Genomic DNA, 13,879 nt, shown 5'->3' on the forward strand with positions numbered 1-13,879 from the left:
AGAGCAATCGTCCCTACTGCAGCCAATTATAAAGGAGGAAAGGTCGACCGTCCGCGAACCACTTACGTTAGTCTACTTGATGATTGACATGAGATCAGTCGAATCAGAAGCGTAGAAAGAAGCCGCGTGTGCGTCGCTGTTATTACAATATGCAGTCTAGTTGATTGACGTATAGCGTAGTCTGTAATAAGGCCAATCGCATGCGTAGGTGGGAGGTGCGTCCGTGACGTCGATTCCTCCCGGTTGTTCCGCCGGGTCTGGGTTCCTGACAGCGGTGAGCGAGTGGTGAGGCCCCTCATTCCGTCCCGGGAGAGACCCTGACGGGTTCCTTTCTCAGCCGTGAGCAGGTGGATGGCCGGGCGGTAGGGAGGCTCCGAGCGGCTGTATTATTGTCCGGTAATGCAGGCATTTTCTTCTTCAGGCGAACAATGAAAGTGGAGGCGCAGAGGGTAGCGGAGAGCCGAAGGCGGCCGACCGCTGCCTCACTCTCACCCTCACCCTACCCTACCCTCGCCATTCTCCCTTCCTATACCCTCTCCCCTCTCCTTACATCCTCATCACTCCTTCCTTCCCTCTCTCCCTCGCCACCCACCCTCATTCGCTCTCCCCCCTCACCACCCACCCTCCCTCCCTACCTCATCCCCTCATCACCCACCCTCCCTCCCTACCTCCCTACCTCATCCCCTCATCATCCTCCCCACCTCATCCCCTCCTCATCCCCTCATCATCCCCCCCACCATCCTCCCTGCCTCGTCCCCTCATCGTCCTCCCTGCCTCGTCCCCTCATCGTCCTCCCTGCCTCGTCCCCTCATCGTCCTCCCTGCCTCGTCCCCTCATCGTCCTCCCTGCCTCGTCCCCTCATCGTCCTCCCTGCCTCGTCCCCTCATCGTCCTCCCTGCCTCGTCCCCTCATCGTCCTCCCTGCCTCGTCCCCTCATCGTCCTCCCTGCCTCGTCCCCTCATCGTCCTCCCTGCCTCGTCCCCTCATCGTCCTCCCTGCCTCGTCCCCTCATCGTCCTCCCTGCCTCGTCCCCTCATCGTCCTCCCTGCCTCGTCCCCTCATCGTCCTCCCTGCCTCGTCCCCTCATCGTCCTCCCTGCCTCGTCCCCTCATCGTCCTCCCTGCCTCGTCCCCTCATCGTCCTCCCTGCCTCGTCCCCTCATCGTCCTCCTTCCCTCTTCACCTGTCTTGAGTCTTCCTAAACCTACTATTTGACTCTTCCTTTGCACTTCTGCCCCAACCCTCTTGCTTTAAGGTTAGAGATGTGGGTTCAAACCTGATCTTGGGTGCCCTCTGTGTGGAGTTTGCAAGTTCTTCCTGTGAGTAGCTTTCCTTTCAGGTGCAGGTTGGGAGATTAATGGGCCTCTATAAATTGCACCTACTGTAGGTGATGGGTCGATTCTGGGGGGATTGTAGAAATGTGGGGAAAACAAAACAATGGGATTAATGCAGGATGAATGTGAGTTGTGCTTTGTGCAGACTTTGGGCTGAAGTGCCTGTAACTGCTTTGTTTCTCTGAATTTTTCATTCAATGTTAGCCATGCTTTAGCAGATGTGGATATGTAATGATAGAAGTATTGTTTAAATGTAATTAAATACTTAGTCTTGTATTTCAAAATGCCACCCCTCTGCAGAAATGGACTGGGGAAAATTTGGATTAGGGTGTTGAATTGAGCATTGGTTTAGGGGAGAAGTCAGAGAGTGGCAGTAGGTGGTTGACTCTCTGTCTGGAGGCCTGTGACTAGTAGTTTATTGTTTAGAGAGGCAGTGTGGAATTGTCTCTTCCAGCCCTTTGAGCTGCAGTGCCATCAACTCCTGGTTTAACCCTAGCCGAATTACGGGACAATTTACAATGACCAATTAACCTACTAACCGGTACATCTTTGGATGCTGGGAGGAAACTGCAGGGCCTGGAGAAAATCCCTGCATTTCATGGGAAGGATGTACAGACTCCTCACATAATGTAGAAGTTGAACTCTGAGCTCTCCCATAAGGTCTGATGCTGGGTCTGTTGTTTGTCATCTATGGTCAGCATTCTGGATGGTACTGTGGCGAACTCAATCAGAAAATTTGTGAATAGTGAGGAAGGCTATTGTTGCTTGCAGCAGGATCTGGAAATGGGATGAAAAATGGCAGGTGGAATTTAATGCAGACTAGTGAGGTGTTGCATTTTAGAGGACAAACCAGGGTAGGACTTAGCATTGAGTGTGGTAGAACAAAGGGATCTGGGAATACAGATCCATAATTCCTTGAAAATGGCTTCACAAGTAGAGTTGTAAAAAGACAAAGAAGAAAGCCCTTAACTCCGAGTGGAGTCGTCGGGACGCCGTCATGATAGCTTTTTTTCTGCAGCCTTTCTTACTTTTACAAGGCCGAGTTGATGGCTTGATGCTCAACCCATCACGGATGGAAAGCGTGCAAGGGAGCCGGCTGGATTCAAACTCGGGAGCCTTTGCTCCGAAGTCCAGTGCTGATGCCACTACGCCACCAGCCAGCGTTATAAAAAGAGTTTTAATTATATTGGCTTTCATAATTGGAGTATTTAGTATAGGATTTGGGTGGTTACTTTGAAGTTGTACAGAACATTGGAAGTATTGTGAGCAGTTCTGGTCATTTACTTGCAGGAAAGATATCAATAAAATTGAATGAGTACCAAGAAAATTTAAAAGAATGTTGCTGAGACTTGTGTTATAGGGAAAGGTTGTTTAGATTAGGACTTTATTCCACCAAGCACGGGAGAATAAGCAGAGATTTGATAGAAAAATACAAAGCTCTAGCTGGGCGATGGTGGCATCCACACCGGACTTTGAGACAAGTGGTCCCAGGTTGAAATCCGGCCAGTTCCTTGCAAGCTTTCCATCCATACTGGGTTGAGCGTGGAGCTGGCAACTTGGCCTTGATTTTAAAAAAAGGCAGACAAAAAGCCCTAAGGAAATGGCAAGACTGCTGCTTAATGTGCCACGAGGCACTGAAAGGAACAACAGCAACAATACAAAATTATGAGGGGTATAGATGGGGAAAATGCAAGCAGGCTTTTTCCACTGAGGTTTGGTGAGACTAGAGATTATGGATTAAGGGTGAAAGATTTAAGGGGAACCTGAGGGAGAACTGAACTTGCATTGGTGCAGGTGTGGAATGAGCTGCAGCGAAAGTGGTTGATGTGGGTTTGATTTCAATAGTTAAGAGAGGTTTGGGCAGGGCCTTGAATGGAGGGGAATGGAGGGCTACGGTCCATGTGGAGGTTGATGGGACGAGGCAGAAATGCAGTTTGGCATGGGCTAGGATCTGTTTCTGCACTGTAGTGCTGCAATACTCTTATGACTATTGTTCAAAGAGTTTGAAGGGGAAAGAATTAATATTATTTCTGTAAAATAGAAATATTTCACGTGAGGTATTTGCAAAACCCTGAAAATGCATCCAGAGTCTAGATGTCCCTTACTGGGCTAGTTATGAAATGATGTACCTCTACTGAATATTCCCTTTCACCATTGTTATCAAGTTTTCAGTACAAAAATAACCTGTGTTTATCTCAGCTAAATTTATTTTAATGAAATATGGAAAATGTAACAATACTTTAACAAAACAGAATGTAACAAGTTAAATAGAGATTACTTTTAAATCCAGTACATACCTGTTAGACTTGTATCTATATCTATCTACGGAGTCACTAAATAATTTGTAAATTTTAAGTCCCTTTGGAATACTTTATCTCAGAATTTGACATATGGTACCAGGGCAAATGACCAAAAACATGAAAGAATGACAAATAATAGTACAGAAAGGTGGAGAGAATGTGGGAGGAATTTCAAGAATCTCTGACCCATTAACTGAAGTCTAATAAATGGGGTTGTGTGAAAACCAAATTGGCAGTAGGCCTGGATTGGGGGAGCCTGAAATATCGATGTTGAAGGCAGATGGCTCAGAGGGACTTGAAGTCAGTGATGAGAAAAGTACTTTGATGAACCAGTTTAGCTCACCAAACACGGAGGACTGAGTGAATTAAGTAAAGGACTACAAAGTTTTGGATTGGATCATGGAAAATGAGATTGGACAGGGGGAAATCTAATGTGGTGAGATTTTAGTACCAAGGGATCTGAAATGAGGACAAAGAGTAATGTTAGTATTCAGTGGAGGTAGATTATCATGATGGAGAGCATAGAGTTAAACTCTTCTCGGGGTCAAATAGGACAGTATGATTTCAGATGGTCTAATTCACCATCAAAATATTTTCTAGAGAGAAGTGGCGTTGCATGTTAACACAGTTACTGATAGGATCTATAGAAAACAGTTTTGATCTCAGTATTCAGCTGGAGGCTTGTATCTCAATTCAGATGCAAATGTTTAGGAATACTGATTTGTCAAAGTTCTTCAAGCTTTTATTTTCAACAAGAGACCAAAATAGTGGCATTTACTTAGTTGAACATAACAAAAAATCTACTTTTACCTACCTTCTACAGTAAGATGTACTCCTGTTTCTAGGATCAGGTTGTAGAACCAATAAGTCATTGTGTAGTAATGAAACGGGAGCTTATTTACCCATTATTTCTGTGCTGGTTTGTAAAAAGCCATACCATCGAATCCTACCTTGCAGCTTTGCCTGTAGCCCCCTGTTGCCCGAATGTTGCCTAATCCAATATTATCTAAATGTGATGTAAGCTTCTGCCTCTGTCACTTTTTAAAGGCAATGTGTTCCTGGCACTATTACCATCCTACTTTATTAGAACAACGCGTGGTGTTAATAAACCTGCAACCTTACTTTGCTGCTGTTGCAAACTCAGTGGATTTTGAGGAAAAGAGAACTGTTTCAAGAGTCAGAAGTACTTTCAGTCCTTGGGTTTTCTAATGGCAAGACATATCCCCAAGTTTATTAAACCATGTGCTATACTGCTTCACACAGCTGTTAAAGATCCTGTGCCACAAATAAGTTTGAAAAAGTTCCACAAGTGTCCAGCTAGGGATTCTTTACTCAGTTATTTTCCTTGCTGTAGTTTGTAAAATCTTACAGTACGTAAAAGAACTATGGTGCATATAACAGTAGTCACAGCTTGTAAAATGAGAAAATTCTTGTTAGCCACAGTTGGTGTTGGAGGTGCTACAAAACCTTTATGAATACTTGTATAAAACAGTAATGCATCAAGGAGCAAATGTGTCCTTTCCCAGAAATTCAACAATAAATTCTCATCTCCAAGTTCTGCAAAGCGTGATGAGGGAATTTTTTTGCTAAGGACTATTGGAAAGTGAGGACTAAAGGTGCTATTCAACTCCCTGGCTGTGGCTAAGCTTTGAGATGGAGATCTGTGCTTAGTTTTTTGTTCCTCAGGGGTAATTTACCACCTACTCAGCCCTGCAGTGTGCCTGGCCGGGATCAATTTACCTATCATAGATTAGGGTTTAAAACACTAACCTTTTCTGTCATTGTTCAGCTGACCATTAGGCCAGTGATCCTGTATACTTGCATACACCATTTTAATTTGCTTTCTGGGTCATCACTTATTACTGAGCAGAGAATTACCTGGTCTCCATATCATGTAGCAAAAACACATTCAAAACCTGTTTAGTGTAATGAGATTGTGATCAGCACTATTTCAGATGTTAGAAACTGACATTGTTTGTGTGCAATTAAGTACACATTCAGCTTGAAATGTAAAGGATGATGGTTTCAGTGCTTTCCTTTGTGGTTTTGGTTTGCTAATGGAATGTGTGCATCAAGATTCTACTCTGGAATGCGTTTACTTTGAACATTCTCTACAAATGAGTTATTGGAAGAAAATTGATTCCAGAAATAGTTGGGATGTTCTGTCAGAACTGATCTGAAAAGTGGTCAGAGTATAAGGGATCCATAAATAGCATATCGACAATTCATTACATGTTTCACCCCATACCAGGATGGAGGTAAACACAGATTTGGTTAATAATGAATGAGTAATAGTGGGAAATGACATGCTAAATCTTAATAAATCACTTTGTGTGGTTTATGGGAATTGATTTAATTTGCTTTCAGAGTGTATGGAACAATGAGTTCAGCTACAGTCTTGAAATTATTTAATGACTCAGGAATTTAAATAACATTTTATTGTGTTGGCCATGTGACCAAGTGGTTAAAGCATTCGTCTAGTTCTCAAGGTCGCTAGTTTGAGCCTCAGCTGTGGCAGTGTGTTTGTGCCCTTGAGCAAGGCACTTAACCACACATTGCTCTAGTCTCTGCGAGGAGTGGCGCCCCACACAGACTTCCAATCTGCGCCTTGAAAATGCCCGACGCAGGCCTCTCATGGTCTAAGTCGACGTTCCTTCCCTTCCTTATTACCTTCAAACACAAAGCAGGCAAAAGTGAATCTTGTAGTTCTGCCTAATGTGTTCCACAAGTGTGGGGACATTGGGAGCCATTGGTTAATTATAGGGAATGACTGAAATGTCTTTACTTGTAAATAAGATTGAATCGTAGCTGCATAGAGGAACGGTGTCTAATTGCTGTTCATTGAGCTGCTTTATTGATTACTGGGAACAATCCTTTTGGATAAGGTCAATGAATTTTTGATTCATCAGCTGTCAAGGGATGCTAACTGCAATGTGTAGGATTTGCTTGGAGCATTGAAGTTCGGTTTGTAGAAGAGTATTCAGCTTTGATCCATCATATCATCCACTGTGTGTGGATTACCCATTTTTTTTCTACACTCCAAGAAAACTAGTCAAGAAGTTTGTTACCTTTCTGAATACTAGTTTGGCTCCTGCTTTGCTGCAATTGAATATTGGCTTCTTAACATTTTAGTTTTTATTTTTGTGCAGAATTTTTGCATTGTAGACATGAACCATCGCCGCTGGGTTCCTGTCATTGTTCTATTCTAATACACCAAAGGCTTAGAATCATATGTAAAGTGGGAGCAGATTCAGGGGTTGGTGAGTGAGACAGAAAATACTGACTATGAATACGCATATTAATAACTTGTTTACAAGCAGTAAAAGATTCAATCAAACATTTGTCTCTTTCCCTCCCCCCATCAAGTTACATAAACAACAAGACTAAATATTTGACAAACAGATAACTTTGCTCCACACACGCACTCTTAGCTGACTTTCCCAATGGTTCTGTGAAGCGTGCCCTGGGAACAAAGGAAAGAGAGTAAGCCTCCTGCACGTGTGATTCTTTTACCTGGGGTGTTTGAAACCGGACAGCAGAGTTGTAGCACACGAAGCAACCAATGGGAAAGAGCTGCTACAGGTTTCAAACAGGCTAACCAACAACTGACACAGTGGAAGTGGGTTTTGACTGGAAAATAAGCCACATCCTCACACGACAATACATTATCATAGGAAGTCTAAGATGGGTGCATTACTAAGTCACGCAAACTTAACATTCAAGCTTCTCTGAAAGTTTGGAGCAATAAGCTTTAAGGAACAGTTCAAAGGATGAAAGAGTAGTAGAAGGGCAGAAGTTTATAAACAAGATTTCAAACATGGGATGGTGGTCATTGAGTATGTGGCCTTTGATAGAGGGATTTAACTTAAAATTGGGATAAAGTCCAAAATCAGCACTGTGGAGATATAAGACTGGAGGAGGCTAGAGAAAGTGAGGATAAAGACCATGAAGAAAATGGTAAACAAAATTAAGAAACTTGAATTGAGCAATATGGTCAAGCTGAGCTGAGATGGTGGATTAATCCAATATGGGGCTCTTTCGACTAATAGACTCTGAATTTTTTTTAAAAAATCTGTTTTATAAACAATACAGTGAGAAAGAACGATCAAGATTAGAGGATACAAAATGAAAACCAGACCTGGCACTGCCAATACAAACATTTGAAGTCAGGGAAGCAGCTGTACAGTGGAGTGGTATTAAGAAGAGGAAGTGCTTCCTGTGCTATCTCCTGGCAATTTGTTGGCAGTTAGCCCTATAACATCTTATATTTCTGAGCCTAAGAGTATCTGTTTATAAATAGTTGTCACTGCCAAAACCACAGGGGCTGAGAATATATGGTTTTAATACCCAACTTGTGCAGTCAGATCCCATTGCAAGTTCAGTTTAGGTTGTTGGACTCTGGGCAAGGGTGTGTTGGTATAAAATGTGAATTTCAATCTCTGCTGCATATGTGCCAGGCAATATTGAGGTGGTCCACATAGGCACTCTTGCTTAGAAAATGACAGTACTGTAGTAAGATTTGAAAAGTTTGGTTGAGGAGTAAGGAATAAAGACCAAAGACAGTAGCTTCAATTTTTTTCTTCCCCATTTTGCTGTAGAACTCTAATGTTATCAGACTATTTGGAAATCTCCAATGTTTTAGTATCTAACTTCATGGGGTCTCAGTTCCTGTGTTTCCTTCTATTCACTGTCAGAGGCCTCTGTTGGTCAGGGCTGAGCATGGATATTGTGTCCTAGCTGATTAGATACGCAAGCCAGTGCAGTATGATATGGAGAACAAGTTGTTGCCCATGTAGCAAGCTCCCCTTCTCCATGAATCCGGTGAACCCAAAGGAAAGGCATAGACGGATACAGTTTAGCACCAGCAATACTGCAGAAGATGCCAGTTGGCATTGAGCTCAACGTAGGACTGCCTTAGGGACTCCAGGTCTGGATTTCTCCCTTAGGGTTTAGTCCCGAAGCCTTCTTCATGAGTGATTATAGATGCAAGGCAGTGGAGGTTTGAGAGTAGAGTTTCCCTTCTCCTAGATTAGCTGCTAAACATGGCTGAGAGCTCCCACTTGCTGTAAGTTGCAGTATTAATCAGATCGCATCCAGTAGTCCAGAGAATCTACTTAAAGTACCCAAAGTCCAGAACATACTGGATTCAAAGCACATTTAGTATCAAAGAATGTGTAAGTTATACAACCTTTAGATTTGTTTGCTTGCAGGTAGCCACAAAGCAAGAAACTTGAAAGACAAAAAGACTAACACCCAATGCGCAAGAGAAAGGGAAGTATGCCCGCAACCTATGGACTCACTTTCAAGGACTCTTCATTTCATGTTCTCGATATTTATTGCTTATTTATTATTATTATTTCTTTCATTTTACAATTGCATAGTTTGTTGTCTTTTGCACACTGGTTGGATGCCCAAGTTGGGGTGTCAGTCATTGATTGTTATGATTATTATTCTATAGATATACTGAATATATCAGCAAGAAAATGAATCTCAGGGTTGTATTTGGTGACATATATGTACTTTGATAATACATTTACTTTGAACTTTGAGAAGGAATGCTTCAATTTTGAGGATAGACTGGATTGGCTTGGCTTGTTTTCCTGGGAGGTACCCAACAGAGGTAAACAGTATAAAGGTATAGGTCGGGTACATAATAGTCAACTTTTCCCATGCAATGGTACGTGAAACTGGAGGATACAAGTTTAAGGAAAAATGCAGTTAATTTAGAGATGTTCTGAGGATGTGGTTTTCCAGAGGGTCAGTGAAACCTGGAATGCACTGTTTTAGAGATTGGGGTGAATTGGTGGAGGCAGGGACTCTTTTACTTAAGTAAGCAATTGCATTTCCAAGGCATAGAAGGCAACAGACCAAATGCTGGTTAATGAGATGAGTATAGAAGGTTACACTGTGGTTCGCATAGTTGTGATGGGCCAGAGAACCTATTTCTCTGCCGTTTGACTCGTAGTGAAGAAGGCACTCTGCTTTTAATGGAACCATTTGCTCTTGATATTATAATAGTATAGAAATGTATAGATGATGGATAGCCACATATGGTGCACTGGAGAGCTTGTGTCATGTGTTGTAATTAAGCCTCAGTTACTGCTTAGATTTTAAAGACAACAAGAAAACATCATTCCAAGCTTTTCTTAGACACTAAGAAAATCAATTTTATGTACGTTGAAAGCAAGGCTTTTAATTTCCTGTAAATAAAATCTGAACTGTTCTGCATACTTTGTCTTAACTTCTAATGTATATTTTGTGTTCTAGACCATTGAAATTTGAAGGATTTGCCCAGACAATATCATCTCCGGCTGATAATTCTTGTGGATAATGACATTGGGTCTGACCTGCACTATGGCAGTTTTCAAGCAAGATAACGTAGAGAAGTACTATGAGATGGGTGAGGAGCTGGGAAGGTGAGACATCATTTCTTGTTCACTGTGGTTTTGTTGACATTTTCTTGGCCTGGGTGTCAAGTTTCTAGAATGCATTACTGGGAACACTCAAGTTTCCTTGTAAATTTTTAGTCCTCTAACAAATAATCTGATGGTCACTTTTGTGCCTAATCGCTTGCAGGATTGCGTAGTCTAAAGAGTAAATAAAGGCCATTATTTAATCCGGTGTCTTGCCGTCAGAAACTTCATTCATTGGTCAAAACATCATCTGTGATTCAAGAAACAGACAATGTTTCTGACTGATTAATCTCTCCTATTGAAAGTTTTTATCTGAATTATTAAGTCTTTGCTTTGGGATGTTCCATGTCATGAGTATTTATGAAATTTTCGAGTTTTTTGTTTCAGGATTTCAGTATTCATAATAGTTTGCTTGTGTAATATTGTCACTTGCACTCTTGGATGAGCAATAATTCTTTAGGAAGGAGTATTGATGAAAAAACATCATTGAACATTATGTTTAGTCAGTGAGTAAACCTGGTGGTGATCTCCATTTTGAAGCTTTTCGTTGGACTGCAGCATTGCCTCTGCTTTGAGTTTTAAATGTTTTGGTATTGGAAATCTTTTTGCTCCTTTCCCTAAAAATTGATACTCCACTTTTGAGAGCAATATTACTGAGCTGGCTATTTGATCTTGTCAATGCTTGGGTGGTTTCTTTTGCTTCAGATTGCCCAGTGGAAGCTGGGGCTATCATCTTGTCACCACCCTCTTCCCCCCCGGCTCATAAGATCACACCTCTTGCCTTCACTCCTTTGGAATGGGTATTAATGGAACACATTAAATTCTAGAAAACAAATACATGAATTAATATTTTAATTACTTGGGAGATTACATAGTTTCAGAACTCTTAAAAAGACCACAGCTGCAGGTATTGTTAGTCTTTGACTTCGAGTCTAATTCTGATTTCATGCCTTTTGACGTCAAAAACAGGGTCAATTTCTACTTGTAAGCTGATGACTCACTGCTCTTGACAAGAGGATGGAATAGTCATTTACTTAATTTGACCCTATGCCCAACACAGTTTTGAATGTAAAAAAATTGGAAACGCATCACTTCTCTCCCCTCACTGATCACTGCCTTGGTGTAGCACAAGGCTCCAAGATGAGTAAGATTCAATAAAACCTTTCTTTTTAGCTGTTTCTACCTTTTTAAACATAGGCCATCTCTGCCCCAGGCCTCAGCTGCTCTGTGGTCAAGAGCCTCACACATACTCTTATTGGTCCCAAATTGCCTATTGCAATGCATGTCTGGCTGACGTCACTTTTTCTACTCTTTAACTTTGGGCAATCCTAAATTACCTGCTTGCATCCTGACAATAAATTTGTGCAAAATCCTTGTGCTCCTGAGCACATTGGTTCCTCTTCGTAAAATCTCAGTTTACAAATTACTGATTTTCAAATTGCACTACCATTAACCTTTGGTAATCTCTGTTCCCTCCACAATATGTGATTCACGTCAGGCTTTTGAGCAATCCCAAGTTTAATTAAAGGGAAGCCTTATATAACTAAAACATTTCCCATGCAAACTGACTATGATTATTTAAGTGTTTGAGTCATTCCTAGTCAGTGAGTCATTGTCATTTAGACTAAGTGCAGACTTTTGCCTTTATAAGGATAAGTTTTTTTATTGTATATGCTTGTTCATAATTTTATTTACATTATATATCTCTATATAGGGGTTTTTGTATGAACTGGATATTTTTTGAAAGACTAAAGGCTGCTTGCAACTCTTTACAACTTTTCAGGACTTGAATTAGGTTTAATATCATTGATGTGAAGTGTGTTGCTTTACCGCAGTAGCAATACATAAAAATACTATAAATTTCAATAAAATGCATAAATATTTTAAAATTAAATAAATAGGGAAAAAATAGTGAGGTAGTGGTCACGGGTTGGTTCACTGTCCATTCAGAAATCTGGTGACGGGAAGAAGCTGTTCCTAAACAATGAGTGCATTTGTCTTCAGGCTCTTGTAAATCCTTTTCTGATGATAATAAAATGGGAGTCTGTTCTGGGTAATGGGGGTCCTTAATGATGGATGTCATCTTTTCAGGCATCGCCTGTTGACGATGACTTTAATGCTAGAGAGGCTGGTGCTCATGATGGAGCTGGCCGCGATTGAAACCGGCTTCCGCTTTTTCCAGTCCCCTCCAGTGATGCAGCTGGTTAGAATGCTCTCCACAGTACATCAGTAGACATTTGCTAAGAGTTTTTGGTGATGTACCAAATCTCCTGAAGCTCATGATGAAGTATTGCCACTGGTGTGCCTTCTTCATAATTGCATCAATACATTGGGTCCAGGAACTTGAAACTGCTCCCATATCCAGTGCTGACCTCCAAGAACTTTCGGAATTTGAGCAATTAAATGTTCCTTCCGCCTTCTTGCTTTCCTTTAAGTTGCATAGTTTTACTTTGATTTGGGTTTTGAAAGATAATCAAATGGAAAGTTGCACTAGTCTAATTTGTAGATTAACATGAAATCAAACTTTTTTCATCGGCTGTCAGTTTTCATCAGTCTTATCCTCAACTGAAACACCAATACCCTTGAATGCAAGATCCTACAAAAAGTCGTGGATACAGCCCAGCCCATAACGGGTAAAGCCCTTCCCACCATTCAACACATGTACACAGTGATGTTGCAGGAAAGCAGCATCCATCACCAGGGATCCCCACCACTCGGGTTATGCCCTCTTCTCACTAGTGCAATTAGAAGGAAGGTACAGGAGCCTCAGGACTCACGCCAACAGGTTCAGGACTAGTTATCAGGCTCTTGAAACAGATTTGCACAAATTTGCCTGCCAGAGCAACCGTCCACTGTAGATGCCATCTTACGTGCAACCCTGGAACATCTGGACAGCAGAGATTCGTACATCAGGATGCTCTTTATCAACTACAGCTCGGCATTCAATACCATCATCCTCTCAAAATTAATCAATAAACTGTAAGACCTTGGTCTCTATACCTCCTTGTGCAATTGAGTCCATGATTTCCTCATTTGCAGATACCAGTCAGTTTGAATTGACGGCATCTCCTCCACAACCTCTGTCAGTACAGGTGCACCATAGAGCTGTGCCTAGCCACCTGTTCTACTCACTTTACACTTATGACTGTGTGGCCAAGCACAGCTCCAATGCTATATTCAAGTGTTTTGATGACACCACTATCGTAGGCCAAATCAAAGGTGGTGATTGAAACGAGGGAGATTGAAAATCTGGCTTAGTGAAGCCACAACTTCCCTGTGTCAGCAAGACCAAGGAGCTGATATTGACTTCAGGAGGAGGAAACCAGATGTCCATGAACCATTCCTCATTGGGAGATCAGAGGTGGCAAGAGTCAGCAATTTTAAGTTACTCAGTTGTGTTTCAGAGGAGCTGTCCTGGGCCCAGCATGTAAGTGCAATTACAAAGAAAACACAGCAGTGTCTCTAATTCCTTAGGAGCTTACGAACATTCGGCATGGTGTCTAAAACTCTGACAGACTTCTATAGATGTGTGGTGGAGAGTGTATTGACCCAGCTGCATCATAGCCTGGTATGGAAACATCAATGCTCTCAAACAGAAAATCCTACAAAAAGTGGATATGGCCCAGTCTGTTGTGGGTAAAGCTTTCCCAACCATCTACCTGAAACTCTGTGGCAGGAAGGCAGCATCTATCATCGGGGACCCCCACCACCGGGGGCAAGCTCTCTGCTCGCTGCTGCCATCAAGAAGTACAGGAGCCTCAAGACTCTCACCACCAGGTTCAGGAACAGTTATTACCCTTCAACCGTCAGACTATTGAACCAAAGGGGATAAC

General features: G+C 42.0%; 1 protein-coding gene across 2 annotated transcripts in view; it reads left to right on the forward strand.

The window, feature by feature from the left end:
* Nucleotides 1–223: 223 nt before the first annotated feature.
* Nucleotides 224–13,879, forward strand: part of dapk3 (death-associated protein kinase 3) — a 35,006-nt gene continuing 21,350 nt past the window's right edge. Inside the window, exons 1-2 of one of the 2 annotated variants that reach the window (XM_063032742.1) lie at nt 224–285; nt 9,901–10,049. In XM_063032742.1, the coding sequence (XP_062888812.1) occupies nt 9,964–10,049 (86 nt within the window). In that variant the 5' untranslated portion in view covers nt 224–285; nt 9,901–9,963. Of the gene's footprint in view, nt 397–9,900; nt 10,050–13,879 lie in introns of both variants that reach the window. The other variant, XM_063032741.1, reaches the window with a different exon arrangement.

Source organism: Mobula hypostoma, chromosome 24 (genome assembly GCF_963921235.1).
Source record: "Mobula hypostoma chromosome 24, sMobHyp1.1, whole genome shotgun sequence".
NCBI lineage: Eukaryota > Metazoa > Chordata > Chondrichthyes > Myliobatiformes > Myliobatidae > Mobula > Mobula hypostoma.